The sequence below is a fragment of the Carassius auratus genome, unplaced genomic scaffold, assembly GCF_003368295.1.
Source record: "Carassius auratus strain Wakin unplaced genomic scaffold, ASM336829v1 scaf_tig00036718, whole genome shotgun sequence".
Taxonomy (NCBI): domain Eukaryota; kingdom Metazoa; phylum Chordata; class Actinopteri; order Cypriniformes; family Cyprinidae; genus Carassius; species Carassius auratus.
Genome location: NW_020526335.1, coordinates 173855 through 186005, shown reverse-complemented (window position 1 = coordinate 186005; position 12151 = coordinate 173855). Strand labels below are relative to the sequence as shown.

The 12151-nt window shown below is 41.7% G+C and overlaps 1 protein-coding gene across 1 annotated transcript; it reads right to left on the bottom strand.

Annotated features, from left to right (window-relative positions):
• Nucleotides 1–924: 924 nt before the first annotated feature.
• On the bottom strand, nucleotides 925–9763 carry LOC113082690 (immunoglobulin superfamily member 10-like). The gene is made up of 4 exons (XM_026254232.1): nucleotides 9603–9763; nucleotides 2456–2788; nucleotides 1685–2026; nucleotides 925–1194 (listed from the first exon to the last, which is right to left on the bottom strand). Exons 1-4 carry the CDS (start codon nucleotides 9643–9645, stop codon nucleotides 1049–1051), a joined length of 864 nt encoding a protein of 287 aa, XP_026110017.1. The 5' UTR covers nucleotides 9646–9763; the 3' UTR covers nucleotides 925–1048.
• Between the last annotated feature and the right edge of the window lie 2388 nt (nucleotides 9764–12151).

Below are 12151 nucleotides of genomic sequence, written 5' to 3'. Positions count from 1 at the left end.
TTTAAAAGCCCAACGCACCTCTCCTCGGGAGACCGGTCCCTACCCCGTGCATGCACACTGGTGTCCTCGTGGCTCCAGGAAGGGTGTGTTGAGGGACTCCTGCACCACTAGAGTCGTGAGCTAACGGACCCACAATCCGGTTGAGAACCGCACCTATTTACACGGCCAATAGGCCATGATGCCGGGCCGTCCATCCTCTGCAAGCACCACGACGAGCAGGATGCAGCCGGGCCATGATGCCCCCGGACCGAAGAGGGGAGCGCGTGCGGCCACCGGACTCCACCCCTTACCTGGCCCCTTCCTTCATGAACACTGCTCGACCCACACAAACCCCACAGAACGATGAGGACACCAGATTCCCTGTTTGTTTTGGACACTCTCCCCCTTTGGCCACTTTTATTCCCTCCTTTTTCTTATTTTCTTTTAATAAAAGCCTCTCGAGGCCTGACGCCACGCCCACTGTGTCTGTCGTGTGCTCCTCCCGTCACAGTTTACATAATATTTGTGCGTTGTACTGTGTATATTTATCAAGTGTCTATATAAATACACACATATACAGTATATATTTTTGAAAATATTTACACTTATATATTTATATTAATATAAATTATATAGAAATATTTTTAATATATAAACATAACTTATTTTTTCTTGAATATATACATGTGTGTGCATTTATATATACATAATAAATATACACAGTACACACACATATATTATGTAAACAGAAACTTTTTTTGGATGCAATTAATCACGATTTCTAATTTGACAGAACTATATATATATATATATATATATATATATATATATATATATATATATATATATATATATATATATATATATATATATATATATAAATGATGAACAGTGGGGACCAATGACTTCAACCGAAAGGGACATTGATTACAAAGTACTTATAGGAAAATAGAGGTTTTGACAGATTGTGTATTAAATTACCCTATTTGGGGCAACATTTTTTATCAGCTAGTAAACTGAATCACTTTTTGAACTGAATTTTTGAAACAAGCGGTCTGAAAGAACCAGTTCACAGAGGAAAAATCCCATCACTAATGTAATCCTCACCTTTTCTTTTTACTCGACGCTTGTAAAAATAAAACCCACAAACAGATGCAGCTATAAGCAGAAGGACAGCACAAATTCCTCCTTTTCCACCTGCAGACAGACCTGAAACTGAAAGAGTAAATAAGTCACAATTACTAGAGAGCAAATTATAATCCATTTGACAATTTTTTTTTTTTTCAAGTTTTTCACTTTTCTGCTTTAGTCATCAGCTGTATGATATTACTTTAACTGATAAGTGGTGAGTTCTACTGTGTTATTGGAGAACATCACCTAAAATAGCATCACATCATCCAGCTGTCAGAAAAACTGACTGGTAAAATAGTAGGGTTGTGTGATGTTTCTGGAAGGTGTGAAGGTGTGTGGAAGGTGTGTCAAGGGCAGGTTTTTAGGGTAGCACTGCTCTGTCAGTGGAAATGCAGCTTGATTTTGACCTCCCAGCTAAAGTCCGAGGTTACAGGCTGCATGTGGCTCATTGTTAGCCCTGGCTAGCACTGGCCCAGCAGTGGAAAAGCTGCTATTGGGTCAAAGCTCTCTTGGATTGATATAAAACACGGGAATGTATTTTAAAATGCACTGAAATGCATAGGATTATGCTCACCGGTGATAGAAACGCTGAAGCTCTTTAAACTGGTGACAACAACACCGCTACTACTGCTGTTGATCTGTAATGTATAATCTCCAGAGTCTGTGGTTCTGGTGTTTGTGATGGTCAGAGATCCAGTCTGATGATCCAGCTCCAGTCTGTCTCTGAATCTCTCTTTACACTGAACATCTGAACAGATCTTACTCTGATCTCCAGTGATTTCAGCGATGAGAGTGTCACTAAAATACCACGTCATCACATCATTTGGTGTTTTTGTTACACCAGGATCTAAAGTGACAGGTTCTCCCTCCACTACAGACTTGGTCTTCATTTCATCTCGTTGAGCAGCAGGAACATCTGAAACACAAACCAACATCTGCTGGAGGATCTCTGCTGATGAAAAAACCTGCATAACCTGAGAGACTTTAAACATGAGTGCACTTGTACAAACCTTTCTTGACTTTGAATCTGACAAACAACATTTATCCAAGTTTTTACACTTACAAAACACATTTTACATACTGATTTTACATTAAATACACAACTAAGAGAAGCTGAAACCAGATATTATATGATTAGAAACTGTCGTTGTTTCAGAGCACAACTGCAAAACTGTTAAAACTTAATAAAGCCACAAATAAATTACAAATTACAAATCAACACTAAATGTGTTGTAAAGAAATTATCAATATCATTTATGTGAATATACAGGTAAATGGGAAAACATATAAATGATGTACTTAAAACATGTATAATCTCCTTATTAACATTTATTAAATGACTCACCATTAACAGCAACTCTGAAGATCATTTTACTGTCACTGCTGTGGCTGAGTATGGCTAGTCTATATTCTCCAGAGTCTGTGTTTTTGATGTCTCTGATGGTCAGAGATCCAGTCTGATGATCCAGCTTCAGTCTGTCTCTGAATCTCTCAGTACCTTCATTACACTCAACATCTGTACAGATATCACTGAGATCTCCACTGATTTGAGCAATGCGAGTGTTATTAAAAAACCATACAATCACTTCTTGTTGGTTTGTTTTAACCTCAGTGTTAAGAGTGACTGAATCTCCCTCTTTCACTGACACTGATTTTTCATCTTTAACTCCAGATGAACCTGAAGAAGAAATGAACAGACAATCATAAGCCAAACAAAAACACAACGGAAAAATGCAGTGAAATATGTTTCTACCTAAAGATTATGATACATTTTTCTGTATTCATAATGTAACACACATCACTCAACACACTGATTCATATTTTATCCCCTTTCTCTATACATAAATTTGTGAATTCATGCGACCAACTATTTTCTTGTCTTCATAATGAATTTTACACTTACACACTCGTTCAGTAAAACCAATGAGATGTTCCTTTGTCTATTCTCAAGTGCTACTGGTGTGTGTTATACACACCCTTCACACACTTCAAAACAGAAGTTTCAAAGGGGCAGGACTTAAGAAAAGGACAGAATGAGAAATATCAGCCAGTCTATCAAAAGTCTGATTTGAAAAGCTGAGAGCAGGCATCTGCAGAGGAGTGAATTAAATACAGTCAAGATGGACAGATTTCACTTGTAGATCTAACTATTCCGTTAGCTTATATTCATGAAATGGAGGGGGTACAAAGGATTGTGGGTGATTGAAGGTTGCTGAGGATACATCCCATGCATCCTTCAAAATTTAGCCGAATGAAGGACACAAAACGTCAGCCCTGTCCCAAATGATACCATAAACCTTGTAGTCTTCCTCTGAGTCCGCACTTTCGTGATGTTTTGTCGGGTAGAAGTTTGCTGCAGTGCTCGCCCCAGTGCGAGTTCGCAGATTCAAGTGCGAGTTCGCAGATTCAAGTGCTGATCAAGAGAACATAAAGGCCATAGAGGGGGGATCATGAGCACCCTTCTGAACGCTAAAATGAAAAATTTAACCCTAAATTTCACCTCTCACCCTATGGCAGAGGTCAGCAAGTAAGTTTGGCATAAGGCCAAAAATATATATATATTGCCACTAGATGGTGAGCCAGAACATATTTAGACTCACCAGCCACTTTATTAGGTACACCTGTTCAATTGCTTGGTAACACAAATTGTTAATCCGCCAATCACATGGCAGCAGCTCAATGCTTTTAGGCATATATATGTGGTGAAGACGACTTGCTGAAGCTCAAACTGAGCATCAGAATGGAGAACTTTGAACGTGGAATGGTTGTTGGTGCAAGATGGTCTGAATGTTTCAAAAACTGCTGATCTACTGGGATTTTAACACACAACTATCTCTAGGGTTTACAGAGAATGGTCCGAAAAAGGCGGGTATATAAGGAGGAACGCGAGCAACTCACATTCAAACTTTCACCTCGGAGCCGAGCACATCGCTTGCTGCAATCACCGGAGTGTTACAAGCAAGAGCTGTTGTTGGTGTGACGGCGCGATTCAGCGGTTCGTCTGGGTTTCCTGCGAAAGCTCCCGCGTTCCCCTGAGCGCTTCAACACCCCTAAAAGAGACAATTTCTCTCACAAAAGAGATACGGGCCGATTTGCGTCTTTTTAAAGATGTCATTTCGCCCGTGTGTTTCTGGGTGCGGTCGATATATCGCTCCTTGTGACGGTCACGATCGCTGTGTCACGTGTCTGGGCTTCCAGCGCGCTGAGACTGCGTTCGTGGATGGCTCATGTTCTCATTGCGGGGACATGACCATCTCGGCGTTGAGATCGAGACTCGATTACCTTAAAAGGTATAGAGTCCCCTCTGCCACACTCCGTTCTAGCTCTTCTTCTCATAAGAGGGCTACTTCGGCTGGTGGCCAGGGTGATCTGAGGGTTACTGTGTGGGCTTCCCCGACGAGCGAACCTCCTCGGGCCACACCCCCCTCACATATGTCGCAGCGGGTTAAGTTCCCGGATGAGTTTGATGGACCCTCTCAGGCTCCTGACATCTCATTCGGGGCTCGTGAAGAGGACCGTATGTCGATCGCCGCATCACAAGGCGGGCTTGAGTCCTCGGGAGATGAGGGTTCAGCTGCGTTGCCTCCCTCGGGAGTGCCAGCGTTGTCCGAGTCCGATCCCGAGCTGATGGCCGTGCTTTCCCGGGCAGCGGAGAGCATCAGGCTTGAGTGGAATCCTCCACCCTGTCCCGAGCGCTCGAGGCTGGATGATTGGTTCCTGGGGGCTGCTCATGCGGATCGCCAGCACCCCCCTCTGGTTCCTTTCTTCTCGGAAGTGCACCAGGAAGTAACTAGTTCCTGGAAGGCACCTTTAACTGCCCGAAACCATTCTGCTTCTTCCTCCGCCTTCACCGCCCTCGATGGCGGGGCGGCCAAGGGTTATGCTGGGATTCCCCCGGTGGAGCCTTGTGTCCAGGAGGTGGTCCAGGAGCGCCACCTATGGCTGAACCTGGAACCTGGCTGAACCGGAGGTCGCGACCCTGCTGGCAAAGGGCACGATAGAGCCAGTCCCTCCAACCGACATGAAGTTCGGCTTTTACAGCCCTTACTTCATAGTACCCAAGAAGACAGGTGGGTTACAGCCAATCCTGGACCTGCGTGCCTTGAACTGAGCTCTGCACAGACTCCCGTTCAAGATGCTAACACCCAAGCACATTTTCGAATGCATTCGTCCGATGGATTGGTTTGCAGCGATCGACCTGAAGGATGCGTACTTTCATGTCTCCATTCTTCCTCGACACAGACGGTTTCTTCGGTTTGCTTTCGAGGGGCAGGCATATCAGTACAAGGTTCTCCCATTCGGGTTGGCCCTGTCTCCCCACGTCTTTACGAAGGTCACGGAGGGAGCCCTGGCTCCTCTCAGGGAACAAGGTGTCCGTATCCTCAACTACCTCGACGACTGGCTGATCCTAGCTCACTCTCGAGAGCGGTTGTGCGAGCACAGGGATCTGGTGCTCAGACACCTCGCCCGACTGGGTCTTCAGGTCAACTGGGAAAAGAGCAAGCTCTCCCCTGTGCAGAGGATCTCTTTTCTCGGTATGGAAATAGACTTTCGCGCAGCTTACGAACGAGTCCCGAGATGGGCATGGCAACAGGGCACGCTCCGAGTGACCATCACTCCGGCCTGCCGCCGATACTTCACCCCGTGGTTGGACCCCTCATTTCTACGGGCCAGCGTGCCCCTAGAACCGGTGTCCAGACATGTTTTTGTATCAACAGATGCCTCTGCCACGGGCTGGGGTGCCATGTGCAACGGGCATGCTGCGTCAGGCTCCTGGACAGGACCCCGACTTCAGTGGCATGTCAATTGCCTCGAGTTGCTAGCAGTACGTCTTGCTCTGCACTGCTTCAGGGCCCTGCTGAAGGACAAGCATGTTCTGGTCCGTACAGACAACACTGCGACCGTAGCGCACATAGCTTAGCATACATCAACTGTTACGTCCCCTTGCCACATCGCTGTTCCGCTGAACGGCCGGGTCACTGGCTTGGCTCCTCAGCGAAGACTTGAATGTGAGTTGCTCACGTTGCTCCTTATATACCCGCTCTGCGGAGTGGAGCTCGCGATGCAAATTCCGCAGACCAAGGTACTTTGTGTACCATTGGCTCGTTTTGTACACTGAAAACCCTAATAAGTTGACTGAACTAAATTAATTGAGTAAACTTGTTGCCTCAATTTAATTGAGTAATGGAGTCTCCCAAAACTTAAATATTGAAGTTTATTTAACTTGACGGTTTTGTAGACTGTAGAATCACTCAGAGGTTTAAATGTTGATACTTGATTCATTTGAAGTCACCATTGTGGTGGAAAGTGTTTGGTTTAGTTGGGATCTTGGTCCAGTTACTTCTTGTGTTAGTTTGTCTCTTGCTGCTGTATTGGTGTATTTTAAAAACGCTGTTTTTGTGGTGAAAAAAAGGCAAATTTAAATGAGCTCAGGTGTTATCAGATGTTTTTTGTTGATGAGAAAGTCATCACATAATACGTATTTGAGATCATAAAATGTTTTGTTTGAAATTTTTAACAGGCACCAGGAGTAATACTTATTTTAAAGATGGATGAAATGAATGTGTTTGAAATAATTTGAGTAAAAGAACACACACAGACTTATAGATTTAGCATATGCATCACAATAATGGTGACAAACAAAAGAGCTCCATAGCACAAACTCATCCTTATTTTCCAGCCTTTTTTTGTTCTGATTGTCACCATTGATGTGATGCATATCCGAAATCTTGATGTCTGTTTGTGACGACATGATCAGTTTTCTAAAAGTAAGTACATTATTTTATCTACAAAGTTTCTATCCATAAAAGTACATCCATAGATGCAGTAATACATTTTATTTTACTATAATTTGCCACCATTACAAGCAAGATGTGTATGTTTGATCTCAACTCTCTTTGCCACAGTAAAGTTACAGCAGCAAGAGACAAGCTAACACCAACAAAGAGCTGATAACACCTGAGCTCTTTTAAATTTTGTCTTTCTTCGCTACAAAAACAGCGTTTTAAAATACACTGTTACAGCAGCAAGAGACAAGCAAACACAAGAAGTAACTGGACCAAGATCCCAACTAAACCAAACACTTTCCACCACAATGGTGACTTCAAATGAATCAAGTATCAACATTTAAACCTCTGTTAATTCTCAATAAGAGCTACTCTAGATGTCTGACAGAAATAAAGTCACAGAACCTTGTAAGGAGGATCTGTGAACGTCTATATCGGACGTACAGAAGACATAAAAAAACATTGAAAAAAATACGTCATAAAAACATTCTGTCTCCTCAGTGGATGTCTTTTCAACGTCTGCAAAGACATAAAAATACTTTTTTTTTTTTTTTACAGTGCAGTATAGGGTTTACTGTATTTTCATAAATATTGTGACATTTTGTCAAAAGGTCAAAGTTTAAATATGCTGTTATTTGTTTTACTTCAGTGTGCTGTCAAAAATAAGAACATAATTTACATGTTGAGTTAACTTAAATATATAAGTACACTTGAAATTAATACCAAGTTCAGTGAACATAATCGTTTAAGTACATTAAATAAGCACCAAGTTTGGTGAACTGAGTGATTTAAGTACAATCTACAAAACCGTCAAGTTAAATAAACTTAAATATGTAAGTTTTGGGAGACTCCATTACTCAATTAAATTGAGGCAACGAGTGTACTCAATCAATTTAGTTCAGTCAACTTATTAGGGTTTTCAGTGTACAGTCTACAAAACCGTCAAGTTAAATAAACTTAAATATATAAGTTTTGGGAGGCTCCATTACTCAATTAAACTGAGGCAACGAGTTTACTCAATGAATTTAGTTCAGTCAACTTATTAGGGTTTTCAGTGGGTCTAACGAGTTAAGCAGTAACTTTAGCTGCCATGTTCTTTCTCTCAAAGGAAAACGATTGGGCCACTTCATCAAATACTTAAGTTGTCGTTTCAATAATCATCAAAATCACGTACCACAAGGATTTAAATTAACATATTTCACTAGTAGAAATCATGCAAAACAACTTTATATCTACATAATTTTAGTCACCGAACATAGTACACGAAGAAAAACTTCCTCCTGAAATGTAGTTCAGCAACCAAACAGACCAAAAGGACGAATTTTGTAACCCACCAATCAGTGCTTTTGTTCTCTTATTGCTAGGCAGAATTTCTCCCATGGCCAATCACATTAAAGGGAGAACAGAGTGACGTTGAGTTTTTCCAAAGGATTACTCATGATTTTGAGCTCACAACACTTGAAATCTTAAGTTTATGCATTTTGAAGGTAAATTAGTTAAATTAACTCATATTTTTAAGTGACAGGGCCAGAATGCAAAATTTTAAGTAATGTTTAGTCAACATTACTTGATCTTTTAAGTCAAGCCAACATTAGGGTTTACAGTGTACCACTCGAAGGTGATTGGGCTCTCGGGCGAGATCCCCATTCATAAAGTCTCCATTCCCTCCTTCAGGGAACGAGGGTTACATACGTAACCAAGAGGTTCACTTTACTCACACTGTCCTCCACTGTAAAAAATTAAGCCGATTTCTTGATTTTTGGTTTTGTTTGGAAGAATGAAAAACTAAAAATATGCAAACTAAAAATATACGAAGGTACACGGACCCCGCCCTCCCTCTGATACGCAAAACCCGGCTTGCAGCAGTACTACTTTTGACCGCATTTTAGCGAAAACAACGTTCCAAACGTGTAAGCGCAGAAAAATGGAAGTCAGAAGAATGCAGATCACTGGTCCAACATCTTCATGAAACACAAAATGCATGTATGTAAACCTATTGTAGAAGACTCCCAAAACAATACCTCGGAAAGGGGCACTTTAAGATCATTTACATTTGTGCATTGAGCAGACACTTTTATCCAAAACGACTTACAGTGCAATTTTTTTTTAAGCCAGTATGTGTACAGTATGTTTACGATCATAAAAATATCGAAGCTGAAAGTTTTTATAAATGGTTTAATGTTTGAACCATTAAAGAAGAAACCGCATCCTCCGTACTTCATTTTTTGGGTAAAAAAAAAAAAAACTGGACACAAAAGTACACGGACCGTTTTACAATCCCGCTGTTAACATTTCCAGTGCTTGGAAGCAGGGTAATGCCAAACTCAACGTTGTCAAAAACTAATATAAGTTCCTGGGTGTAGGCTTGTTTACTTAATGTAAAATATGTTAAATATATAAACGTTTAATAAAGCTATAGACATTAGGAGCATCATGACGCAGCTAAAAATACATTCATATTGCAAAATTCACTTGACCATTTGGGCATTTAGATCCCCATTTTCGATATTTTTACCATAATGTCTGCATGACGAAAGTGAAACAATAACATTGTAAGTGCGTCACATCGTGTGATGATAGCAAATAAATGTCTACAATGTTCAATCAAAACACACTGCGGGCAAAATACAATAATAATACATCTCCTTCGAATAAAATGCAATTATAGGTGGAAATGGAAGATAATTCAACATTTTAATGTCTTACCACAGTAGGGCAAAATCATGAGGAAAATGAATAGATTCTTCATTTTCAAAATATTAAAAAAAAATATATAAATGTTGATTTTATTAAATGAATGCTCTTGGTTCCCTTTGCTGTAAATGAAGAACCTCTGCAGGTAGAAAGTGAGAAAAGAGGACCTTCCGGCTCTGCCACGGCTGAAAAATAAACCAGCCTACTGGTAAATAAAACTTGCCCAACCGCCTTTCAGCATAAGAGAGGTTGTCATCTGTTGCTAGGGTGGCCAACTTTAGAAATGGAAAATACAGGACAAACGTGGATATTAAAGGGACAGAATAAGGGACATGGAAACTTGAGTGAAATACAAGAAAAAGAGAGTTGAATGAATAGATCAATCAAACAATCAATTAATAATAATAATAATAATAATAATTTATAGTAGGTTGTGGCATTTTTGAAAACTGTGCAATATATGCAAAGCAGAGCTTAAAAATATTTCTGATCTTGTATGAAAGCACATTTCCATCAGTGAATAAAATTAAGAAAAGGTACTGTTCTTTTTATGACACAATTCTGACACAAATCTTTTTTCTCAAAATGATGACTTTTTGTCAGAACTGCATGACATAAACTCACAACTTTGACTTTATTTCTCAGAATTGTAAACTCACAATTGTGAGTTTTAAAGTCATACTTTCATATGAAGTCACAATTGCATGTTATGTAGTCAGAGTTGTGAGATATAAAGTCTTAATTTTGTTATAAAGTCAAAATTGTGAGATAACGAGTTGCAGTTACCTTTTAATTTTTTTTTTTATTCCATATTGTGTGTGTGTGTGTGTGTGTGTGTGTGTGTTTATGTATGTGTGGATGTCATTTTCTTAGAAACAGCTCTAGTCTCCCTCCAGGAAATACGAGTCATGATCTTTATATGGTATGTTCTCTAAAGACTGTTGGCTGTCAAATGTTCTTGTCAGTGATACCATCAGCTGCTCGTTATCTGCACTTCTTTTTACTTTTAATTAATGGTTATTGTCATGGTTTAAAGAACAGAAACTAATAATTGGACTATTTTCTGGGAGCATCCTTGGCAACCCTCTACACACAGCTTGGCAATATAATTGCCATTGGCTAGTACATTCTTTTAGTTTACTCGCCAGACTGATATACTACTTTACACACACACACATGATTTCAATCAGCTTATCTTTGTAAAATGGTACAACTTCTTAAATCTTAGATTCTTGGTCAATCAAGCATTATATTATGGTATTATGACAATTAATCACAATTTAATGATAGAACTTTAATGATTAGAACTAAAACTTGGTAAACATGTCATTTTAACTGAACTTCAGACTGGTGGTGATGCTTAAGATATTGTCATTCAGGATTTCTGTAAAAAATAATAGTAATTGTCATGATTCTGCCCTCGTGTCCTTGATTTTTCCTAGTCTTGAGGCAGGATCATGACAGACCCATGTTTTGTGTACAAGCGCATGGCCTTGTCTTTGGGCCATGTGCTTGTGTTGTCTCGTTCCCTTGCCCCGCCCCCCTTGTTAACCTAGTCGTGTCGTGATTGCTATCTGTGCCACCTGTCGTGTGTTAATTGTTCCCCTATTCAGATCTCCTAGTGTGCTCTGTCTTGCGTCGGTTCATTGTTCCTCACTTGTGATTGTACCTCTGATGTGTGTGTTTCTCAGATGTGTTCCACAATTGTGATTTGTGTACCTCATATGTGTTCATCATTCGTGATTGTACCTTGTCCTTGAAACTCCTCGAAGTCTTTTGTCCTGCAGTGAGTGTTTGTTAGTAGTTAGTGTTCAGTCTTTGTTTACCTTGTTTACTGTGTTTTGTAGAATTATTTAGTGTTTACCCTAGCCCTTGTTTTCCCCCTCGTGGGTTTTTATTTTCCCCCTTTTGTGAATAAACCTGTTCGTGTTGTAAATCCTGTCTGCACCTGAGTTCCTCCTTGCCAACCCTGACAGAATGAACCGACCACAAAGGAACTCAGCAGACAGGAGGCAATGCTGGATGGCATCAGACAGCCAGCGAGATCGTTTTGAGGGCTCTCGCCTTGTGGTGTTCCGGGGAACCAGGGGAGGTCGTTCCGGAGCGAGCGGGCGAGAGGGGGAGCCCCAGAGGTCCCCACCTACCCAGCTGCCGGCGATCCCGGAGGGTCGTGTCCTGGCCGTGGCAACCCTGGGGGATCAGTTAAGCCCCTCCCAGAGTCCTGAGGTGCCCTCCACAGCCAGCAGTCTCCCCATGAAACGAGGGAAACGGTTTTCATGGGAGTCAACTTCTGAGTCTTCGGCGTCCGAGACTGCCCTGCCCGAGACCAAACTCCCCCAACCCGCCTCTGACCCAGCTGTGGCCTCTGCACCGCGCCCAAGGAGGAAGAGGAGGAAGAGAGGGCCTGCCGGTCCTGTGACCCTGTCTCCTCCCGTGCCAGCAGCGGAGAGCGCTGGCGTGCCCGTGCCAGCAGCGGAGAGCGCTGGCGTGCCCGTGCCAGCAGTGGTGGGCGTGCCCGTGCCAGCAGCGGAGAGCGCTGGCGTGCCCGTGCCAGCAGCGGA